Source organism: Mytilus trossulus, chromosome 7 (genome assembly GCF_036588685.1).
Source record: "Mytilus trossulus isolate FHL-02 chromosome 7, PNRI_Mtr1.1.1.hap1, whole genome shotgun sequence".
Taxonomy (NCBI): Eukaryota; Metazoa; Mollusca; class Bivalvia; order Mytilida; family Mytilidae; genus Mytilus; species Mytilus trossulus.
Genome location: NC_086379.1, coordinates 59681792 through 59707253, shown reverse-complemented (window position 1 = coordinate 59707253; position 25462 = coordinate 59681792). Strand labels below are relative to the sequence as shown.

The 25462-nt window shown below is 30.9% G+C and overlaps 1 protein-coding gene across 1 annotated transcript in view; it reads left to right on the top strand.

Moving 5' to 3' along the window:
- Positions 1-24700, top strand: part of LOC134725444 (BRCA1-associated ATM activator 1-like) — a 39428-nt gene extending 14728 nt beyond the window's left edge. Inside the window, exons 6-10 of the mRNA XM_063589261.1 lie at positions 20633-20774; positions 21349-21425; positions 22600-22783; positions 23255-23427; positions 23834-24700. Of these exons, the coding sequence (XP_063445331.1) occupies positions 20633-20774; positions 21349-21425; positions 22600-22783; positions 23255-23427; positions 23834-24601 (1344 nt within the window). The 3' untranslated portion in view covers positions 24602-24700. The remainder of the gene's footprint in view (positions 1-20632; positions 20775-21348; positions 21426-22599; positions 22784-23254; positions 23428-23833) is intronic.
- The last annotated feature ends 762 nt before the right edge of the window (positions 24701-25462 follow it).

Genomic DNA, 25462 nt, shown 5'->3' with positions numbered 1-25462 from the left:
TGGTTCTGAAAGTACATTATGCCAAATTTCCTGTTCCGACATGCATGTTATTTATGCCACTGGACATGCATGTTATTTATGCCACTGGACAAACACTAATTATCCCCAAGGGATGTGAATATTTTGCTGGAAAACTATTGAGTATCAAAGTTTCAAATTAATTTCGGGATTTATTTTCCTTCTTGGTATTCAATATTCAATAACAGAAAAAAGAATAAACTGCTTGTCCGCTAAATAGGGGTATTTTATAGTTATATTAAAAAATAGGGATATATGGCATTAAATTGGTTCTGTCTTTTTTTAAACATCGTTAAAAAGATGTGTGTCTAAGGTGAACGACACAAGAACCCTGTAATACTAGTACGAGAGAATAGCATGTAAACATTCCTTCTCAATAATATGGTTGTATTGGAAATCTTGTCATACAGATTGACAACTCATGGTCCGATATGCATGTAATATTTGCCACATGACGCCCATAGTTCTTTCTACCATCATCAACTTATTCTTTGATATTGCTGTAAACATCGATGGTTCACACCCAAACAAAATGGGAGTAATGTACCTTCTGATAGCTTCTCCGTGTTATACACTTGTGAAACTTAATATATAGACGAAATTTCGGTATTGAAATGAATCTACATCTCACAAACAGGATTTTTAAATAACGATTTTGAGCAATCGTTGTAGGTTCATGAATATTCATATGGTGCTTTTCTTTTGCGCCAATTGGAAAAAACGTATCTTTAAATAAAGTTTGCAGTATTAAACATATTCCTCAGAAATCAGTTATCATAAAACCATACGAGTTATGATAAACCTTGATAAAACACAGTTCTGTTATCATAAAACATAAAAGAATGCACTATGTAAACTGGAGTAAAATTATGAGACAGTTCTAAGCACTGTACATGTACTGTAGTAAAGTTGTAAGTCTGTTCTGTCACAAAACTTGTAAGCGATGGTCCATGCAGTTATATTCATGTCTGGGAATGTCCTTGGCTGTTTATCCAAAAGATATAGTCTGTTTTTTTTCTGTTTCCCATCGTTTTTTTGAGAAATGCATTTAAGAGTGAATCGTTAACTGGGTAAAGACCAGTGGCAAATATCTCTCTGTACGTTCTGTCGATTTGGGAAGATATTTTCTAATTCATTTGAAAATATCTATATGTGTTTGCAATGTTCAATGCTTGGACTTTGAAAAGGCGCTAATAAAGCTAACTAAATATTATTTTGATAAAAAAGCGGTAATACAACAAATTTAATTTTTCAAACAAATAATTCTGTAAACATCGCGTGTGAGGGTTTACACGGAGTTAAAAGAAAAGACAACAGGGCAAATCTGATGAAAAAAAAATCCAGAAAATTCATAGTAACAGGAAATAAAACAGTAATTGAAACCCCCTCATCAAACAAATGTACCTCATGACCTGTATTATGCTGAGGTACAATTTTTTTGGTGAACAAAATATAGAATGCTGGAAGTGTTTCGATGTGCTATTGGAAAATCCTTTGAAAAAATGGGTAGGGTTCACCAGGCCACGGCTTAGGTAGCACTTCACAGAAAATATAGTTACAATTGAGCCACAGCATGTTTAATAACCTTCCAACCCTGGCCTTCTAATACGTTAGGCCAACTGTTAGTGTCATACATGCAAAACTACAGACCTATCTACGGAGTGCTACCATACTCACATGCTCCCGATACTAGTATGCTGAAGAAGTAATGAAATTAATAGAACCAGAGCCGGATTTAGTGGGGAATGGGGTTGATGGGAGTTTTTAATAGTCTTGATTTGATTGATTGATATACATGGAAGTTTTTAACGACACTGACTCAATGACTGGCTATACAACACATAGAAGTTTTTGACGACATTGACTGCCTAAACAGCCCTTTGAGTTTCTCAGTCGGCTATAAAGGGGGAATGACACGGTGTCCGCCCCCTTTTGTTGAAAAATAAATATTGATTATATAGGGAATCACTTAGGAATGACTGGAGCTGGTCCTCTCATGAAATTATCAGTTAGTCTCCCCTCTCCTTATGTATAAAAAAATCTGGATCTGCCACTGAAAACAAGTTTAATAAATTAAAAAAAAGAATGTGTCACTAGTATACACGGATGCCCAATCCGCACTATCATTTTCTATGTTTAACAGACCTGGGACTTTCTTTACTTAGTATAGAAAGTCCCTGAGTGGACTGAGGAAATGAGGTAATTCTAATTTGGCATTAAATTTAGAAAGATCATATCATTGTGAACATGTGTACTAAGTTTAAAATTGATCATTGTTGATTGGATATCAACTTCATCAAACACTACCTCGACCAAAGACTTCAACCTGACGCGGGACAGACGGACCAACGAACAAACGAACAGACAGACCAGAAACAATGCTGAGAATGGAACATCCTAAGTATATATTTTTAATCTTTATTGCAAAATTACACCCATAAGGGTCAAGCAATATAAACAAACATTTGTAAATACAATGTAATATAAGGTAATCTTATACACTCCCAGTCCTGAAACACAAACAAAATTAAAAGTCATCTGATTGCAATCTTATAACTGTTAATACTGATGAAGTCGCTTTATCATTGATTTATAAGATACAAGTTGTGACCTTCGAAATTGTTTTATATTATTTTATTTGTATATTTTCCAATAGACTTTTAAGGTACCTCCGTTGTCCTTAAAAAAATCCTTCCATAATATCCAAAACTTCATCGTTGATTTGAAAAAAAAATGATTTTAGATTTTCGATTATCAATTGAAATGAACCTACTAGAGCCTCAACTTTTAAGCGCGCAATAATGTCAATCATTACACATCACTTTAACCCTGAATTGACATTCCACAATCGGTCAGTATATAACATCACCTGTGTTTATAGTTACAGGGTATTTCCCGCCGTTGGAAAATCCCGTGCAGTCGACACATTGATTTTTAACATTCTCTATCATGAGCAAGGTCAAGTTTTAGATCAAGTTAATTACATATATTTTTAACGTTAATTATTTAATTATTAAAAAAAAAACGTATCATCATTTCTTTTCTTTTCTTTTTTTTTGCTAGTATAGTAAATATATCTCAGTCCCGGAATGTAGATACACTTAAATTTAGACCTGGAAGTGCCTTCTTATAAATGGAGAAACTGTCTTTCACATTAAAATTTAAAACAATATTATCGCTCAGGCATATTTTAAATTTTGTAATAAGATGATTGATTGTTGGTTGTTTAAATTCCAGTGGCAAATATTCCATAAATGTCAGGACGAACTTAGTTTTAAGATCGAACTCTCAAAAAATAATTGAAAAACAGTAATGATGACAGAAGAACTTTAATACGTGTGAAATAACCATTCAATCTTTTAAATATAACTTATTTATATTTCAAAAAGTAACAGATTAGTTTACAAGACGTGCATTGACGTACTTTCATATCTTTAAAATGGAACTTCTTTGTCTAAAAGACGACCCACGAGTTGTCGAAATCCAGTTGCATGCATACTATATACATACATATTATGCATATTATGCATCGACGATCGTTGTATTACGTTACATACTGCTATACCAATTGACCCCTGATATCAACTAAGGTTAGAACTTCCTATAGGCCGTTCATTTTATTTTTGTTCCAATAAACGGTTCTTGAATCAATTATAATTTCTGAAGTATTTACGATGAAAGCATTATTCTCAAATCGTCTTACACAATGATAAAATTGTATTTATACCACAATTGAAAAGTTATTTAATAAAACAAATGACAGATGAACTGATTAATTATAAAAATGAATGTATGTCCATATGCTCATATATATACACATTCGGACTAAAATTCGCAACTTGTCATTATCTCATCGTAGCATATTGTTAATGTTGCTAATATATGCCTTCAACCCCAAGAGGTATAAATGTGCATTTCATTCTGAAAGATTAATGGATCAGCAGGTGATCAAGATCGTTTTAAAAATTCCTATTTGCCAATGAAGTTTAAATGATTTTTGGCCTCAGACATACACATGTATTTTTCAATCATAAAAGTAAACCTTTAACCCCGAGAAATATATAATCTGTTTCTCTCTAAATTTACAGAAACATTATGTGATAAATTTTTGAAAATTCCGTATATCTCAATCGATTAATGATAGTTCTGTAAACTTCTACATATATTACAATCTGTACCTCAATACAACCGTCCCTCATACTTATCGGATAATACAACGATCAATTAATGATTGAACGTCGCTCACGCATAACGGATTATACAACCGACCTTTTAATAACCGTCGCTCACGCATCACTGGTTCTATCAATGACTCAATACACACCCGTTTTATCGGACAAACGGATAATTCCCTGAGACACGGAAAATCTCCGGAGAACCGCAAAATATTCTGTAAAACGGAAAATCTACGATGAACCTCTATTTATTATCCGTTCCGCGGAGATTGGCCAAAAAACACCGAATATTTTACAAAAATCGCGGTGATTTGCCAAATAGGTCGAAAATAGGCCAGTGTATGCCTTTTTTGAAGTTTTTACCCTGAAAAAACTAAATTTTCAAATGATCACAATTTTTGGCTGTCCATAGAAAACTAAAGGTCAAAGGTCAAAGTGTAGTAAAGAAAAATTATCTGCATAATAAGAAACTGTGTACTCTGAATACATGTATTTGTAAGAAAATCCAAAAAAGCTTATCCTTAAATGTTGATTTTTGAGTGTTTGTTGAAGTTAGGGATAGTGATCTGGCAGTGGCTACGGTGGCGTAGGCGGCGGTGTTAGCTCACTTCTTAAAAGCTTTATATTTTAGAAGGTGGAAGACCTAGATGCTTCATACTTTTGTATATAGATGCATCATGTTATGAAGTTTCCGTCAGTCACATGTCCAATGTCCTTGACCTCATTTTCATGGTTCAGTGACTACTTGAAAACATAGTTAAGATTTTTTGTAATGTTAAATTCTCTCTTTTTATAAATGATAGGATCCTCATGCCCGTCAGACAGTTTTCACTTGACCTCGACCTCATTTCATGGATCAGTGAACAAGGTTAAGTTTTGGTGGTCAAGTCCATATCTCAGATAGTATAAGCAATAGGTCTTGTATATTTGGTGAATGGAAGGACTAAGGTGTACATGTCCAACTGGCAGGTGTCATCTGACCTTGACATCATTTTCATGGTTCAGTGGTCAAAGTTGAATTTTTGAATTTTTCTTTTTTTCTAATATTGTATGCAAAAGGCTAACTATATTTGGTGTATGGAAATATTTATGATCTATATATTGGTAGCACAGGTTTTATTTGACCTTGAACTCATTGCCATGGTTCATTGCTCAGTGTTAAGTTTTAATGTTTTGGTCTGTTTTTCTTAAACCATAAGTAGTAGGTCAACTATATTTGTTGTATGGAAGAATTGTTAGCTGTCTTTCTGAAATGGTTCATCTGACCTTGACCTTGACAATAACATGTCCATTGTTACAGTTTGATTAGAAACAAATTATGAAATGAATATAAAATTATTTCCAGGAAAGTTTTGATATTATCAAATATTCAATTTAAATGAAATCAAATCAAATCAAATCAAATAATTTAATGGTGTAAAATCCAAACATTGGATTGTAACCAAGACAAACATGACAATCATTACTAACATGCAACATTTAAATTAAAGCAATTTTCATGTTATAAATATAAGTTTCTCATATATTTATATATTTTGGAGGAGGTGATACTTTTGCAAATTGTGAAAGCCTTTTTCTTGATTATAAAATTATGTGGTTAAATAATAGGGGGGATGGGTATGTATAAACTTTTCCTCATTTTGAGTTGAAAATATATATGTTAGCTACATGCATGACATGGATGGGTTTTAAAGTATGTATTATTGTTTACAAGATTTCTTAGATAGCAAATCATTCATGGTTTGTAGACTTTCTTTTTACTCAAATGAAGTATACTCAGAAAAATCACTAAATGTCAATAACATAGACATTGTATTAATTTTCTCATGATATATTCTGTTTTGATATGTCTAGCAGTTGGTTTCATTGTTTATTGTGACATAAACCTTGATTATACATACATTGATAAATTGTTTTCCTATAAGAAAGGAAGTTGAAATGATGCATGATTAGATATTGATTGAAAGGTTACTACTGTATGTTTCAAGGTATTCATCTTGACTTTTTTGTACAGAATTTTCTTACAAATTACATAAAAGAAAACTGATTAGATCCAAGAAATGCAGTATTAATGTTACTATATGAATATTTTCAAACAAGAAGTCTTATTTTGATAAATGTAAAACATAGGCAGATAACAAACTGAATGAAAGTTTTGTACTTGTTTTGTAAACACACACTTTATTGAAAGAAAACAAAATTTATGTTTATGTTTATTGTAAGGGATAATATAATTCTATTGTGGAGAATTTAGAAATGAGAACCCAAATATACCTGGTTATAGTTTGTCTTGTATACTTGACACAACCAATATTGAAATTATACCATGGCATACTAGGATTAGGGGAATATAGGAATACTTATTACCCTCATTCACAGAATGGGTAGCATACTGGACTTGTCATTTTAATCACCTGCTATTAAGAAACGATTTGATTTGTCTTGTACTGTATAATGAAGAAACGCAGGTCGAAATCCAGTTTTGATCTTGTTAATAGTTCACAAAATTTCTCATGACCTTTGAATATTTAATTATTTTAACTCAAGGTCGTGTTTTGAGGTCAAGCTCATACAACTTATTTTATATTAAAATATCAGTTATTACTATGTTACCATGAAGAAAGTAGGTAAAATGTTGGTAGATTTCTCTAAAATTGACTGCCTAACAAAATTATTGATTTTTAGGATCAATGTTATCAGTTGTACAGAGATGTCCAGCTGTCATAAAGCTCTTGAAAAAATGTAAATTTTATTCATGTTGTGTCATAATGTAAATGATCTTTAATTAATAGTTATGTTTTCAGCCTTCCTTCATGATTTGAGAAATTTGTATGCCTGTAAACTACTTTAAAAATAGTTGTCTAATTGGTTGTCAAGGTGAATTTTTAAAAGTTCAATAAAACACCAGAAAAAATCTACTATCAACTGTTCATAAAAGTGCAAACTGAATAACAATATCAATTAAACATATTAATTTGGGAAATATAAATAAAAATGGTTACCATGAAAATTGTCCTATAGTGTAGGAAAGTTAATCTATTATTCATATGACCATAGTGTGTACAGCAAACATCAAATAATCAATCAATTTAACAGATGACCACATAAATATTTAAGATATTGATTTGATATAAATCAGAAATCTAAAGGTTGATAAAATAAGATTTGGTTATATATGTGACTAATAAAAATAATAAAGGTAACCCCTCTTTCATGAAAAAATACTTTTATGCAAATGGAATAAGTTGCTATTAGTCTAAATAGGCATACATTTTTTTTATGCTGCTTAAAAATGCTACATATTGGAGTTGCAACTGATAATTTACAGTATTTGCTTAAAACTGAGTAATACCCAAGGATGTACTTCTATCAAGGTAAATTTTTTTAGATGTGAGAAAAGGGTGATCCAGACTTTCACCTTTTATTAATAAAAGTTATGGTAAATTTTAATGTTTTCTAAAGAATAAGTAATCTGATCTATAATTGGTCTATTTAGCAAATGATTAGAGCTTATAACTTAAATATGTAGAAGAAAGCCCTGAATACATGGCTTTTCTTGGTCTTCTCTTTATATTTACATAACAATTAAAATCAGACAAATTAAAAAAGTCACAATATTTTTTTCCAAGCAGCTTCATATATTCTAGGTTTGATATAATTGCTTTCTTATTTATGATAAAAAAAAATCTAGTAGATATATGGCTTCCTTACCAGAACTACAAAATTCCTATTTTCTGTTATTTAAGAGTTTCCCTTTCCTTTTATCAGTTCTGAAATTTAGCTTCTCTAGTACGTAATGCCTTTGTATTTTCCTAACCTTTACATCAGGCTTCCCTAAACAATTATTAATGTGTTTGAAATACAATTTTTTTGTAATAAATATTAAGGCTTCCCTTGGTTCTATCTGACTTAATTTAAAAACTCAGATCCAAACATTACAATAAGAATGCTAAATAAGGTTTCCTTATTTAACTTATTCTCTATTATTTCTCTGTTATTTATTTCTAGCATACCTTTTTGGATAACAGGGCTAACTCGTTCATTTAAGATTCTACAGTTTGGCTACTGCTAGGATTGGTGTACGCCTTTAAGCAATAAATTAAGAGTTTTGTTGGACAAAATCATGGCCTGAGATAGTCTAGGTGTTGTACCAAATCTATTAATTAACTTTAGGTGTTCCTTTAAGTAATCAATTTGCTTCAAAACAGTTTGTCTATGTTAGATGCTAATTGAATTTGTCTGTTGCCTTGATATACTTTATTCACTAGAAATGCTGAAAAGTGTCTGTTTTGATTTGATTACAGTTGATCAACTCCTTTTTTCACTATTTTGGTTGGCTCTTTTAGTATGGATATTTGATAAATAAACTGAACTTGAAGTTATCCAGCTGATTATCTGTATTTTAATTCTTGGTAATATGGATGTGGAATTTATGGTCATTGTTTGTCTTTTTGTTTGTAATTTCAACTGTTCCTAGCCATATTAAAATAATGAGTTGATGTAGAGCTTTGATTATCTCCAAAAGGGACTTCATGTGGCTACCACTATTGACAGATACACCTCTCTTGAGTAGCACTTCAAATTTGTCCCTTATGAAGTCATGAAAACAGTGAATAAGATAGTGTCCTTACTTAGTTTAGATTTCTTCAACCTACAGTTATTCTGGCAAATTGCAAATGAAATACTAGGGCTTCTTTTTCTATTTTCTAATTGTCAAATTTCTAAAAAAAAATATAATCTGCTTGAGGGATCTTTACAAAACTCAGAAAATTTATTGAAATTATACGTTTTCCCCACACTTTATTTTATCTCATGTGGCCCTGTGTTACTCATTATAGGAGTGATTGCTAGCTCTTGAGTCAATAGCATACTGTGCAACTTATAAATATACAGATTTTTTATCCCCTACTTATCGAAGTTTAACCTTTGTCCGACTGTATGTTAATCTGTATGTCCAAAAATTGATTTCCATTCCCTTACTTTAGTTTGCCTCAAATAGATGGTATTCAACCTATACAAAATGCTCATTACCACTAAATATAGTTCACATTTGATATTTGGGGGAGTTGCTACAATGGTTCTAGACTTATGCCCTTTTACAAGTGGAAAACTTTTTTGGTTTTTGTTCTGCACCTTTGTTTTCTTCAACCAAATATTGTGAATGTTATACACAATTCTTACCATCACAAAATAAAGATCGAGATTGAATTTTGGTGCATCTCTTTTAATGTTCTAACATTACACCCCTTTACAAATGGAAAAAATGATTAATTTTTTGTTTCTGTTCTTTAACTCAAGTTTGCCTCAATAAAATGTTATGAAACTCAAACACAATGCTAATCATCACAAAACGCAGATCAAGTACAGATTCGGGAGCGTCACTTTTACTGTTCTTCAGTTATGTCTCTTTACAACTTTTTATACAAGTAAGGGCATCATGGTACTCCGTCAAGTAAGAGCAACCAAAATAAGTAAAATCAAACATAATTAGCTTAATTTTAAGAGACAGTTTACTGTTTTCCAAAGATTTTGTTGTGAAAAAAATGTTAAGCAGGTAATTTTCGCCTAAAATTGTACCGATAAAAAGCTTGGTTTTACTTTTTTAGCTTACTCTTACCTGACTTGGTACCATGATGTCCAAGGTAACCAGTTGACAAATTATATAATTCAGAGTCAAAAGTCGGTAGTATGAAAATAGTCTATTATATGTCTGAAAACAGGTTATTTTAATAATTCTAAGGAACCATAATTCTTGTTGTGTCTTGGTAGCTGCGGAACCGTAGCTCTTCAAAAAATAACATAAGGACCTAAGAGCTACGGTTCCGCAGCTAGTGTCTTTGTTGATAATCTTTTGTTTTTGTGTAGTAACTAAATTGATAAATTTGTTTCATTCATTCTCTATATAACTTGATTTTGATGTAATTCAATCCCTTGGGCTATAAAGGTTTCATTCCAAGGATATTTTTCCTAATATTTGCCATGCCTTGAATCAACTTATGGTTTAAACACTTGTCTATTGTTTTAGACTGTATGTTGACATCTAAATGTCTTTTGGTTTTATCATCATTGGTTAATATCTTATTGAATTGACATATGAACCCTTCTCATTTTTTTATTGCTCTTAATTTGAGAAATGTACACCAATATTAGGAAAGCAATTATGACTACTTTTTCTTTAAAGACCTTTGGTGTGCAACAACATCAATATGGAAATTCTTAATTGTAAAAACGGAATATGCAGGGTTAACTGATTAAACTGTCTTTTGTTGATGGAATGGGCGTCTGGCATACAAATATTAATCTCCCAGTATCTGTGATGAGTTTATTCTTAAAGCCAAACTTGATTGTGGAATTATATTTTCATATGCAAGTAATTTCTATTCCTGCTACATGATACTGGTTCATTGTAATGAAAGGTAATAGTAAGAAGTACATATACCATTGATTTTTGCTACAATATACATATATTTATGCCCACAGTGTAGTGGAGGGGCATTAAGTTTTAACCTTGTCCTTCTGTATGTACGTAGTATCAAATTTGGTTTCTGTTCCCTGATTTCAGATTTGTAATAGTTTGGTTATATGCAAATTTGAGGTAAAGAAATCTTAGGTAGTTAGCAGAGAACATCTCCTGTTTCCAACTCTTCATTGAAGTCTAACATTCCTACTTCTACCAATTGTAAAAGGTGGCCTCTGTGACGAAGTGGTGTAATTTAGACAACAAGTGATCACTAGCCTGTCAGCACTGAGGTTGTGAGTTCAGACCCTGCTTGTTACAGGTACAATCGACTCCTTACTTCATGTACTATGATTTCCAGTTCTCTCAGCTAACCCTTGCTTCCTTCACAGTAAAATCTGGCCCTGTAGATATAGCCAAAAGTGTTGAAAATGGTGTTATCAGTTAACAATTTTTATTTTACAACACCCGCTGTAAATATGTCACCCTATATTAAACATGAATATTTTTACATAGTATGTGCACTGTACTGTACAAGTTTTCATCTTCATGAAATTTCATTGTACATGTCTGTCATAATTGTTTTTCATAAATTGTTTTGTTATAAATTAGGTTGTTAGTTTTCTTGTTTGAATTTTTTCAAATTTCTCATGTCAGGGCCTTTTATAGCCAACTAAACCATATGGGTTTTTCCCATTGTTGAAGGCTGTATGGTGGTCTATAGTTGCTTACTATCACTTCATTTTAACTCTTGTGGATAGTTGATGCATTGGCAATCAGGCCTAATCTCCTCATTTTGATAGTGAAGTCATATTTTGGGAACAACATTATTTGTGCTACCCTCATATTTGAGCCAGATGGCAAGTACTTGTTTAAAGTTTCACTTACAGGTTATGTACTTTGCAGGGGCGGATGCAGGAATTTTCGAAAGGGGGGGTGCAAAACATATGTCCCGATACAAATGCATTGATCGGCAAAAATAAAGGGGGGGGTGCGCACCCCGGGAACCCCCCCTCTGGATCCGCCACTGCTTTGTATGTGGCAGGCAAAATATGTATGTTTCTTTTATGCTTATATGCCTATCATGAAATTCAACACCTAAGCTTAAAAAAAAAAGAAACAAAAAAGCAAAAATGTATAAATTTTTATTTACTTATTTTAGTTGAAAAACATAACATTTAAGCATACATGTTGTGAAAGATTTTGAAGTTGTGTTCACAGGTACTTGTCTCTGAAAGAAATATACCTATATACTTAAAAATACTTAAAGCATAAAGGTTATTTTTTTTCAGAGACAAGTACCTGTTGTTGTTTGGATATAAACAACGCTTAGACTGACTCAACATCTTGATAAGTATTATTTTCATCCAAAGTCTTACGATTTTTTTTGAGAAACTTATTTTTCACCGGACATAACATATTTAAGAGCAATTTTCGAAATTGGCGACTTAGTAAACATGACAAAATAAATAATATTGGATAACTGACATGCATAGTTAGATTAATTAAATTTCCTGCAGGACCTACCCATAGCCAATTTTTCAGTTCATAGTCCTGTATTGATATAAAATGAATATAAACTATTAACAGTACAGCATATGGAATTTCAACTACAAAAACTATTGAGGATAAAATAACAACTAGCAATGTTTGACGTCTGCTCTCATGATCAGTTAAATCATATTGAAAAGTAACGTAATTTGAACGTACAGAACCTGATGCCTGATCTTTTTCCGTGCTAGATGTTTTTACCAGTATTTTCCGAACATTGGAGGATTCCTTTAAAAATAACACTAGTGATACGTCTGAGTAAATAATCAAAAACGACGGAATAAAAATCACTCCAATGAGTTTAAGTAAGTAGCTGATCATATCAGATGTTTCGCCATTTCCATTCAACCAATCTGCATAATGTGCACTACATCCTAAGATGGATGACACATTGGTAGTTGTGTTAACACTTATGTACTTTGGTGTAAAATATGTTTCAAACACAAGAGAAAACTGCATTGAAAATGCCACTATCCAAACTACTACTAGCAATATGTACATCCGTTTTAAAGTCCATTTTTCTGAAGAAACAAATGGGTGTTTGATGATCATATATCGTTGAACAGACAGAATTGTTACGAACCATATAGATGCCATATGCGGAAAAACATCAACATAAGTGAAAAAATTCCATTCCCAACATAAATGGTACGGAACAAAATATGTGTTGGCCATGTTCCCTAAGGTAAATAAATAGAAATACCATACAGATATCGGTAAGATGGCTAATGTGTTAGCTGTAGCAATTGAAATATAAAGTATACTTGAAATTTTCCGTATGTTATTTGTAGTCTGTCTGAACTGTTTGAAGTATATGAGAATAACAAACACATTTGTTACCAAGACTATCACTGCGACAGGTGGAATGATATATCCATTTATTATAACTGTTTCTTTGGTATAAACATTTTTCAATTTTTTCAGTTCTTGCTGTTCGTTTTCCATACTTAGGTCAATTAAATTTTCCAAACGGTCATTTATTTTAAATAATTATATCGTTTTGTCCATCTAAATATTCCTTTCTTAAATATCCAATTATGTTTGTTATTTTAAACTATTTGATTTTTGTAGATATCCATGTTAATCTAATGCATATAAAATAAGTCCACCGATAAAGAAACTTATATTCATTAATACTTAGTATTGATTTATTTTCATCATCACACACTTTTCAATATTTAGTAGTTATTTATGCATGGTCATCCTAGTTTGAATTATAGTCCAGCTATATAAGTCTAGTTGAAAGGTCATTCCACTTTCTAGAATTCTTTGTGGAATAAAAATCAGCGAAATTGATCAAAACTAGTTTCTTTTTAATTTCAGCTTGTTTCCAACTAATGTATTTAACAGATTTTTAACAATTAACTGCATTCATTATTCATGAAAGCTACGGCTGATAAAGTAAATAATCTCACTTTTTACGACTTTTGTCAAAAATCCAATTTTTCTTTCTTATTTTTTGTTGTTATCCAGTGTAAAGGTTTATTTTGACACACTTTGCAGTATTTTCTTGTATAACTTTGATAAGATAAAGTGCATTACAAGATAAGTTATATTTTTTGCACCCTTTTTTACAGCCAAACTATCTTGATGTTTGTCCTAATCTCCTCCCACTTTTCCTATTATATAAGATAATCAATTACGTATAACTGTTTTTTTCCACCTGATTTCTTTTTGTCAAAGTGATTTCCACTGATGATATATATCTACTATTAGTTCATTACAATGTGTAAATGGTACATCTCTATGGATTTCCAATACGATGGTAAACATATATTTATCATTACCAAATACCAAGAATGTCAAAGAACACGGTGATTATCTATTATAGAATATCATGTTCTGTCTTCTGATGAGTAAGATTTAGATATTTCCAGATAAACGAAATTCACTTTCACAGCATGAATATGATGATGGTCGTTAAAAAAGAAATAGCATAACCGATTTTGAAAATAAGGGTATGCAAAAACTTAAGAACTTCAGGAGGAACTTGGTGAAATAAAAAAATGTAGAATTTGAATTTGATATGTTAAGTCAGAAGAGCACTATGAATCTAGGAACAAAATAAACTAAAAACATTGATAAGTTTTAGATATTATTTTTTTGAAACAGTGGGAAAAGGCTGACTCAGACTTTTAACTTATATTTAACATTGGCATTATTTGGGTCTCAAATTGTAAGGAAAGAAATCTAGAATCTGCTTAGATTTTGGTAAATGAGAAATAGAAGAAAAATAAATGGAAAGAAAAGTGGATGCATGGGGCAAAATATTTTACCCTTTCCTTTATTGTAGGAAAAAACCCAAGGACAAAAAAAATCCTTAACCTAACCTAAGTACATCCTTGGAATGCTTGGGCACATTCTTAGAAATAGGATATGGTGTCATGTCTTCCTGCAGTTTGTCACCTAGTGAGCTTACACACTAAACATCTCTCTTGATGTAGCAGTATAGTTTGAGCAGTACTATGTATGCATGTCTCCTCAATATAAAGTAATCGACCAAATATGTAATATTCTACTTGAATTAGGAATCAATGAAATCTTTTTAAGTTTTAGTATGTTTTACTTTCATACCATGTGACAGATGCTGTGGAATCGGACAAACCTTTGTGCACTTTTTTTATAATGGACTCCAAAAGAGAAGTACCTTGGAGGCTCAGATGGTTAGAAATCAAAATAAAATATAATTGTCACGTAACAATATTATTACAATTAAGGGAATATACCAAGACCAGCTGTGTATAAGAAATAACAATCCCTTTTTATTTGAAGGAATACAAGATTTATTTCTTGATTGGAATTCGGTTACATCATCAGTTTTTGTCTATTTTTTTTTTTTTTTTTATAGATATCCTATGTTTTCAGCGTCTGTGTTGTGGGCGACAATAATTTCTTTTTTAGTTCTTGTTGCTTGAATTGCACTGTGTCTTCTTCAAATTGAAAAAAAATGCCACTCCTCAAAACTTCAGTTAATTTGAATAGTTTTGAAAGTCTGACATGAGAGACTTTTATTTTAAGAAGGGGGACTTCTTGAGGTTGACATACTGGATAAAAGCACCTGTGACACATGTTATACATGGCAATTGATATATTGTCACATAGTTCAGTCAAAAATATGTAGAAGTAACTACAACTGGAACTGTAGATTTAGTGTTAAACATTGCTATGGAAACATAATATTCATGAATCTTTGGGAATTTAGTTTACAATTCTAATAGACAGAAGAAGATGTGGTATGAGTGCCAATGAGACAAGAGACAACTCTTAATTGTAGTCACAATTTATAAAAGTAAACTATTATAGGTCAAAGTACAGTCTTCAACATAACTAGCTTGGCTCAAAGCCCAAAAAATTTCTAATGTAAATTTAAACCATTCAAATGGGAAAACCAGCAATCTAATTTATATAAAAAACGAGAAAAACTTATGAACCACATCAATGAACAACAACTACTTAGGACAGGTTCAAACAATTGCAGAGGGTTAAAACATTTTAATGGTACCAAACCTTCACCCTTATCTAAAACAATATATCTGTCCGTATTTGTTTTATATAAACAATTATTAACTTTATAAAAGAAATAAAAATTAGAATTGTCAATGAGACCAAATGATGGAAGCTAGGTTAGCAACTTACGGTTGCATATGGTAATGCAAGCTTTTAAAGGTTCTGAAATGAGAAAAACTAATGGCCTGATTTGTGTACAATTAAGAAATGAAAAGCAAATATGATATATAGAAAAAAACGTCAACCTCTGATTTACAGGTTCCTGACTTGGGACTAGCATGTGATAAATGCTATAATACTGATGAATGGAATGATATGTATATTTATCATATACTCATTCCCTTGGAATCAGATAATTGGAGATCGCTGAGAAAGCTTGTCGTTTTTCTGAATACGACAGATTTGCATGTCTTACAAGTCATGTATTGATATTTCTATCCAAGATGGTTATCTGCAATTTTCAGTCAATTACATCTTGATAATTGAAATACCATTTATTAATCCATTTAGCTGCAGAAACATAGTATTTAGGGCAATTTAAAGTCATAAGAAACGAGTGACCGGTGAAAAATAATGTTCTTCAAATTCTTGAACCAATGCATACAAACATTATAAACTTAGTCTTCTGTGCTCGAATTTATCATTTTTTTCGTGTAAATTTCGTATAATCGTCAATTTTCTTTTCAATCGGTCAGTGTTGTTGTGAAAATATGGCAGGTAATTAAAGTTCGTGTTTTGAAGCCGAAGTTTGACGATTGTCACCTGTTTGTCAACAATTGACGAAAAATAAACAAAAAGCATGGAAATTGAGCACGTGTTTAACATATAAATTCAAATAATAGTTTATTTTAAGGACATCCATGCGTATTGTGATCACCGGATTTTTACGAGATGAGTCACACTGAGGTCACTTTGCATACGTAAATATGTCGGGGGAATTGCTTGCTGGAAGGAAGCTATTCAAATAAAGTAAACTTCTTCTAAATATGAATAAATTAAAGAATTTTCTTCAGAAAAAAAGTATATGTACATAAGTTTTATAATGAAAACTATCTATATGGTTATAAAAAAACATATGCACTATTTTTTTTGATTTGAGGTTTCTTATGACTTTAAGTCATCAAATTCAACTTTAATAAAAATAGATCAATATTGACACTAGTATAAGTAGCATAATCAAATGGTAAATTTGTCATCTTAATAGTTATACAAGATTTAATAGCTTGTCTTCACTCCATACATTACTTCATTGTCAGAACTTGTTTAAAATCTATAAAAGAAAGCACTCTTCTGTAATGACATTTATCAGCACATAAAAATCTTGATTACTGTAAGATGGATTTTTGTATTTAGAATATTATGCAACTTATTCAATACTTCCACTTTAATTATCATTCCAGAAGTGCCTGCATCAGGAATATATTGATATAATATTCCAGGGCATGTTTCTTGTTAGTAGTATCATGATTTCTATGATAAAGGGTTACTGCTTATAAGAAAGTTCTTATAAGCATTGCATCAAGGGTTCCAAGTGATTAAGTTGAAGTCATCCCTACAAAAGATTTATGGATACCATCATGACTTGGTTGACACTAAAAATATCCATTTCAAGTACACCTAAATTTACTTGTTTTTTTTTTTTTTTTAAGGGAACAAGGTTTAGTCTAGTTTTCAGCATGATATTATATGATCATTGTGGTTTGTCCTTTCGTTTTTTTCTCTCCTGAAAATAAGCCAAGATCTAAAATCATTCATTCAGCATGTCACGCACGAAAATGGATTTGCTTTTGATGGAAGATATTAAGCTAATACACATAGATGTGCTATTTTAAACAGTTACATGACTGTAAGTCATTTAATGTTCTAGACAAATTCTTGATTAAATTAATTAATTCAGCATAAAATATGTGTCAGAGAAATCAACTTTAATTCTGAATTTGATATACATTGTGATTGTACTCCCTCGACTCACCTATAAATTTAGTTTTATTATAGTTTAAAATGTTTGAATAGGTTTGTTGGCATGTAAAGCTGGTTTACCCAAAAGGATATGGTGCTATTTTGTGCCATTTAATATTTTGGAGTGTGTTAGGGTTAACTTATGTTATCCTCATTATCTTTATAGGTTACTGGCACTTTTTATTCATAGCAGGACGTTTGTATTTTATAGACTAGAGCACCATTATAAACTGTCTAATTAGGATTCCATAACAAAAGATTTGTGGAAAATTCCTGCCCAATGTTTTCAGAAAAACACAAATTAACTGATGAACGTGACAATCTATAATTATTTTCAGGAAATAATTGCCTTTTTCATCCTCTAACAAAATCACGTTGACAGTATGTCTTCTAGTAATTTGTGAGACTGTCAAATATCTAAATGTTACAGACCATGTACAAGATACCTTGCTGGGAGTTTTTAATGAACTTTGTTATCTGCTGGAGTTGAGGCATTTAGCTTGTTAAGTGTTTAGCTTTATCCATCAGTCCCAGCCTTCCTTACTTTAGTTAGCCACAACAAAATGTTATAAAACCAAGAAAAAATGCTCATTACCAACCTCAATACACTGATTGATAGAGTTGAAAATTGGGTGGCATCACTTTTACTATTTATGTCAGTTATGCTCCTTGATAAATATAAAAATTGCTAATTATTTTGTTTCCCTTCTCTAACTTTAATTAACATCAATCAAATGTTATAAAACTTATACACAATGTTTATTACCACCCACAAGACACAGATAAAGTTAAAAATTGGATAGCATCACTTTTACTGTTCATGAATTATGCCCCTTTTTAAATATCAAAATAAGCATAAAAAAAATTCCAGTCTCAAACTTGAGTTTTCCTCAACCAAATGTTTAAAACTTATCATGCTTATACACAATGCTTATTACCAACCACACAAAAATAGATACAGCTTAAAATTGTGTGGCATAGATTTAACCATTCATGAGTTATGCCCCTTTACAAATATCAAAATTGCTGATTTTTATACGCCCGTCAAAATTTTGATTTATGATTATTGCTACAAACTTTACACATGTCTTTGTTATATTAACCTTAAGATCTGGATACTTTTTGATGATGATTAAAAATTTCATTTTTGAGTGATTGAGTATTTTATAAGAAAGGGGGGGGGGGGGGGGGGGGGACATGTTGTGCCGTATCTCAAAAATAATTTATGATTATTGCTTAAAACTTTACACATGTCTTTGTTATATTAACCTTAAGATCTGGATACTTTTTGATGATGATTAAAAATTTCATTTTTGAGTGATTGAGTATTTTATAAGAAAGGGGGGGGGGGACATGTTGTGCCGTATCTCAAAAATAATTTATGATTATTGCTTAAAACTTTACACACTTCTTTGTTATATTAATCTAAAGATCTGTATACTTTTTGATTTTGATTCAAAATTTTATTTTAGTGATATTTAGTTTTTTGTAAAAAAAAAAACAGGGTGGGGGGTTTCCCGCCGTGTCTCAAAAACTATATATGGTTATTGCTTAAAACTTTCTCAGAAACTATTTATGATTATTGCATATAACTTCCACATAAGACGTCGGGCGTATCATGCGCTCATGGCGCAGCTGTTTATTTTCATTTCAATACACTAACATATTAACAAGCAGGGGTATTTGTGGCCCGAAGACACATCCTCATATTTTTTTATTGTCCATATTTTTTGGTTGATATAATGTTTTCTTTACATGTCTCACCTGTGATGAAGTTAACTATTGTTATGATAAAAGTCTCATAATTCAAAGGAGAACACTTTGATACTTTATATTATGTAAAAAGGTCCTTTATTTTCTGAAGTTTCTGTCTAGCATATGTCTGATGTTCTTGATTTAATTTAATTTTTATGATAGTTCAGGGACATTATCTTAAAATGTGATTTACAATAATACCTAATAATATTTCCCAACCCTACCATAATTACTTTATTCTAAGTTAGAAGTAACCAGCTTAGCTACATATTCTCTTGAGAGTAGACAAGTTGGAAATTACTTTATTTGTTCAAGTCTTGAGAAACTGATTTATTCATATGAAGTAAGGCTCTCTTTCTCCAATAGTCATTGGGCAGAAAGATTAATATCTCACTATCAGACTTATTATGAATATTAGTAAATTATTCTCTTGTAAGAAACATCGAATTTCTTCAGATCAACTTCAAATGAAAGTTTCCTTTAGTTTACTCCTGTATCTGACATAGAGTAATTATTAAACCATTAAGTAGAAAGTTTCAGAATGATGCAAAAAAAAAAAGTTAAATTTACATCTACATGTATTTTAAATAAATACATGGCAGGGTCCAGAGTTCAGGATCCTAGCTTTATAGTTAACTGTGTAACCCTCTTTAAATAAAGAATTATTATTATTATTATTATTATTCATGACAGTATTACAAGTACCATGTGTTTACCAAATGAAAGTGGTTTAGAATTAAAGATGAGAACATGAAATGCAAATAAAAATCTTTTGAAAGAGAAAACATATATATATATCTTTAAGTTTTTAAAATCTGAACACATTAAAGGCTTATTATACCCCTGCTCATAAGGAGTGGGTGAATATACTTGTCTTATTTCTAGAAGTTACATGTGCTTGTCAGTGTATCATATTACTCTCATAAATTACAAATCATAGCTACTTGATATATAGGATCAAACTTTTTCTGAGTATGCCCAACTCTGTGAATGTCCTAATTTTCTTCAAATGTTGACTTCCTATTAGCTCAAAATTAAATCTTTTAAAATTATTGGGCAAATATATCAATCCTCACTATATTACAACAAAAATTGGGTGAAGATATAATTGGAGAGCCAAAATACTTGCAGTGGAAAGAGTTTCACAGAGCTTGCACTGTTGATAGCATTTATATATAGTAGAAAGTTCAGATTATATTTTCTGTTTCAGGACCAACATATAAAAGATATGGTAATGATATGTTTTGAAATGACAGTAGAAGACAACAGATCAAGTCAATCACCAGACATCCAGGGCTATATATATGGCAGTAGTAAAATACAACAGAAATGCTTACAAATGTTTAACAAAGGTACCTTTTACTGAGATGTGCTATACCTTTCTACCATTGTCCTTCTGGTTTTTCTGTTTGTTCCCTATTAGATGAAATTTGGTTCCAAAGTGTATGTCACATCAAGTTGAATTTAATATATATGTTCATTGTCATGTCCAAAAATGCAAAATTAGGGTTTAGAGAAAATTGAACATGGAAATGTGAAAGTTTGAGTGTGGCATGGTGTCCTTAAGACACATATTCTTGATATTTTTCTCATTCTGGTACAAAAGACTAAGTGTGGAAGTCATTAGTTTGAGTTCATTGTATAGTTTGCATCAGTCCATTTTTATCACAATTTTTAATAGACCAACTTTGACAGTAATATAGTTTTAAATGTCCTTATAAGATTATTGAAGAAAAAAAACATTAAATCAAAGGTAATTTATTATTATGATTATTTTAACTCTCCTTGAAGATACAAGATTGTGTTAGAATGGTGGAATTCATTTTTAGATAGAGCATTGATTTCATGCCAAACAGGCTTCATACATATTAGATACTTTTACCAGTCTTTCTTGAAATGCTTAATTAGACTATTTTATATTTTCAGATGCTTGGTTGTCATACAGTGGTAGAATTTTGTCTGCGGTGATCAAAACTTGTGAGAATTCCACAGTGGATAATGTTGTAAGTTTTTTTAACAGATTTTTAGATTATTTGCTATCATTAATCAATTAACAGTAAGAAAATGACCTTCGCGAAGATTTTGGTTCACAATATTAGAATAGAACAAATCAAATAAAGGCAAAAATGTATTTTGATAGTTTACAATGAAAGATCCATTTACAAGAAAGGTCAAAATAGGGCCTGGGAGATGACAATAACATAAACTAACACAACATTAGCTTTTTAAGACTTAGTTTTAAAACCAAATGGAAAACAACTTAGTTTTAAAACCAAATGGAAAACCAATGATCTAAGTAATGAATTACAAATAAAACTGAAGACCCTGGATTTTAGACAGGCACTAAGTATTATTGGTTAAAATTGATTTGTGATCTTTTCCTTTCCTTTCACTTCTAAGCTCTTAATCATAATCTTACTATTTCAATTTACTGATTTGGTTCATTTTAGCAGAGGCTTTGGTTCACCCTATTAAAAATAAAATGTAACTGAATTCAAAATCAAAAGCTTTCCATGTTAATTATTTATATATATAAAGAAAGGACTAACCTTTTTTAGGTGGACAATATCAGACTAAGTGATTTGGACAATATCAGACTAAGTGATTTGGGTTGTCAATAATTCATTTCCCAAAGGTTAAAAAAATGAAGGAAGTAAATTCACATACAATGGATAACTTCTTTTTATATATGAAGGTGTTGAAATGAAGGGAAAGAAACTAATCTTAATCTTCCTGCAATGCAACATAAGGAATGTTTTTATCATCAGTGTTTTGCCTTTTGGACTTAATTCCCAAAGGGTTCTTGTAAGCATACAATTTTCATATTTAATTCTTGATGTCAGGATAAGACTCTCATTTTCCATTTTACTGATCTTATGAACAAGGTGAAGATTTTATCAAATGTTCTTTAGTATCATTACTAAGTATCATTATCTTGATTTATCTTGAATTTTTCCCATTTATTAACTACAGTAGTAATCAGGTATTTTTTTATGACGTAACGATAGCAAAATCAAAAAATGGTCAGGAAATCAATCAAGTACTGAGATAAATCTTAGTGAAAAACTGAGAATAAAAAAAATGATAAATCTGTCTTTGAGTCTTTGAAAAGTACAAACTTGCTAAGAATGACTAATAATGATTCACAATTCGTATTTGTTGAGGAATTTTTTTCAGACCTATACAAAGTGTTTAGATGTCATTCATCAATTTCTCCCAAGCATCTTAAACCAGAGGATTTTCTCCATTGATCAGATGCCAAAGTTAGTCTTTGCCTTACAGAAACACTTATGTGGAATATCGTGGGAATCAAGGGAAGCTACTCTCTCATTCATACAGAAAGTTCTGAGAAGTTTTAAAGGTAAAAATATTTTTCATCAATAGAGAGAGGCATTTGGGATATTTTAAATCATTGAAAGTAAAAAATATTCCATTGTCCATTTTAAAGCTAGTATATTAGAATCTGATATATTTCACAGTTTGCATTGAACTTAAAGATTTGATTTCACCTATTTTACTATTTTACTATTTACCAACTCAAAATCATACTTTGTGGACTGTCTCAAAGATGATGTGAAGCTTGTAAATCATATCTTAAAGAAACATTGTTTCCAGATTTAAAATGAATTATTTATTGCAGATTTCAGAATCGAATATAAAATAATGATTGATGCTAAAAATGTCAAATGAAAAAAAAGGCAATGAATAATCTCAATATTCAAGAATTGTTCTAAATCAATATTGTTTAATCAGATAAGTAATACTTTGCCTTGATAGTGTTGAAGGTAGCTTTTATTATAGAATTTAATTTATTTTCATATTTCAATTACAGATAATACAGATGTAATAGCATGGTTCAAAGAGAACAAGTTAGATAACTCAGTATGGCAGTGTCTTACAGATTCTGAAGGTTATGTTAGATCTACAGCAGTTGACTGTTTAGCAGACATCATACTTCATCAGGAACTGCAAAATCATCTCTTAAAGGTTTTGGACATAGACCATGTATGTATTCCTTAAAATCTATACATTTATGGATGTACTCTAAGCGTAGATATTTAAGATAGTAGTTTCTATTGAAACAGCCGGTTTGAATTTTGTGGGTTTTTATAAAGAATTTTCTAAATGAAAATATTTTCATTATTACATAACTACTTTTGCAAAAATCAGATGAAAAAAAGAAGAATGGTAAGCATATTTTTTACCTCAATCTTTAACTTTTAAGGTAAATATTTTGGCAAAAGTACTCAGAATTAAAAGAATGCATTTATATGAGTATTTCCATTTGAATTTAAAAAAAAAAATGCATTTAAATGGATGAGTATTTCGATTTGAATTAGAATTTTTTTTAACTGGAATGACTGGCAAGAATTGTTCTGTTCTTTAAATAGTTATGAATGTTTATTTTTAGGACACTGTAACATCAAGGATTGAGATTTTATGTTCAACAGACACTGAAGCATTTGTAAGAAGATCAGCTGTAGATTGCATCACAAAATTATGGGGAAATAACTCAGTTCTTTCCAGCAATAGTAGATTGTCTATACTAAAATTAATGTCTAATGTCATGACCAAAGATTTTGACTGGGAGGTCAAACTTAAAGTTTTAGATTTCTGGAATCAGTATATAAACAAAGAACTATATGAATGTGATAATCAGCAAGTGACATTGCCTACATACACTGTTGAAAATAATTCATCTTCAATTTCTTCTGATAGCGGGTTAAAGAAGAATGGAACAAAATCAAAAATAGAGTGTCTGGTAACTTCAGGATGTCTTAGATCTTTATTCTCATTGGCTGATGACTTTGACAGAAGTGTTATACAAAAAGCTTTGAACACAACAAAGGATTTAAAACATTTTATTGAACAAAACAATCTGTTAACAGATATGGTCTTTGACAAAGATTCTGTGGAGGAAAATTGTTCAAATTGTAAAAAGCAGAAGTTTGACTTGACATTAAACCAAGACATAAGTTTTGAACAAAGAAATAAAGATGAAAAAGACCTGCTTGACTGGCTACTCTCTGTAGATATTGACCAGAAATTGGCAACATTTTCACAAACTTGTGATGAGTATGATAGAAATCCTATCTCTTTATTGGACGATATTTTACTTTATGCTGGGTCACATGACCATGAAGATGAAGATGACAACACTGTTATTGACTGTTACTAGTAAATAATTAATCAATATAAAAGCCTTGTTTTATGACTTTTTATGCCCCAGCTGTGGCAGAGAGGCATTCACTTTTACACTTGTCTTTACGTATGTACTTACTTCCCAAAATGGTTTGCGTTCTCTAACTTGAGTTTTCCTCAACCAAATGTTATAAACTTTTACACAAAACACAGATCAAGTTTTAATTTTGGTGGTGTCACTTCAATTGTTCTAGAGTTATGCCCCTTTATAAATGGAAAAATTGCAAAAATTTTAGTTTCAATTCTCTTAACTTAAGTTTTCCTCAACCAAATGTTATGAAATTTACACAAAATGTTTATAACCACAAAATATAGATCAAGTTAAAGTTTTGGTAGCGTCACTCTAACTGTTGTAGAGAAATGCCCCTTTATAAATGAAAATATAAAACAAATGTTAGTTTCTGTTCCCTTAAGTTTGCCTCAACCAAATGTTATGAAACTTATACACAATGCTTATTACCACAAAACACAGTAAGTTTGAATTTTTGGTGGCTTCAAATTAACCGTCATTTCAGCATACCTACCACTAAAGGTATTGGATTCTTTAAATTAGAAATTTTCTGAACTTGATGAAAAACAGGTTTGATTGATTGCTTATTGTTTGCTTCGTACAGTGGAATATATTTCATGCATATTCAAGACGAGAAGAACTTACAATTGATTTTAAAATAGCCTCTGCAAAGTGGGTCAACTTGAAAGTTATGCTTACAGTTGCAAGAATTTCACCTTGAACAGACAAAGAGTTGTTAATTTACAACTGTACTTTAACATGTAGAAAGTACAGGAGTGGAGATTTTCTTCACAAGGCATAAGATTTCCATCCTAATTCTGAAGGGAT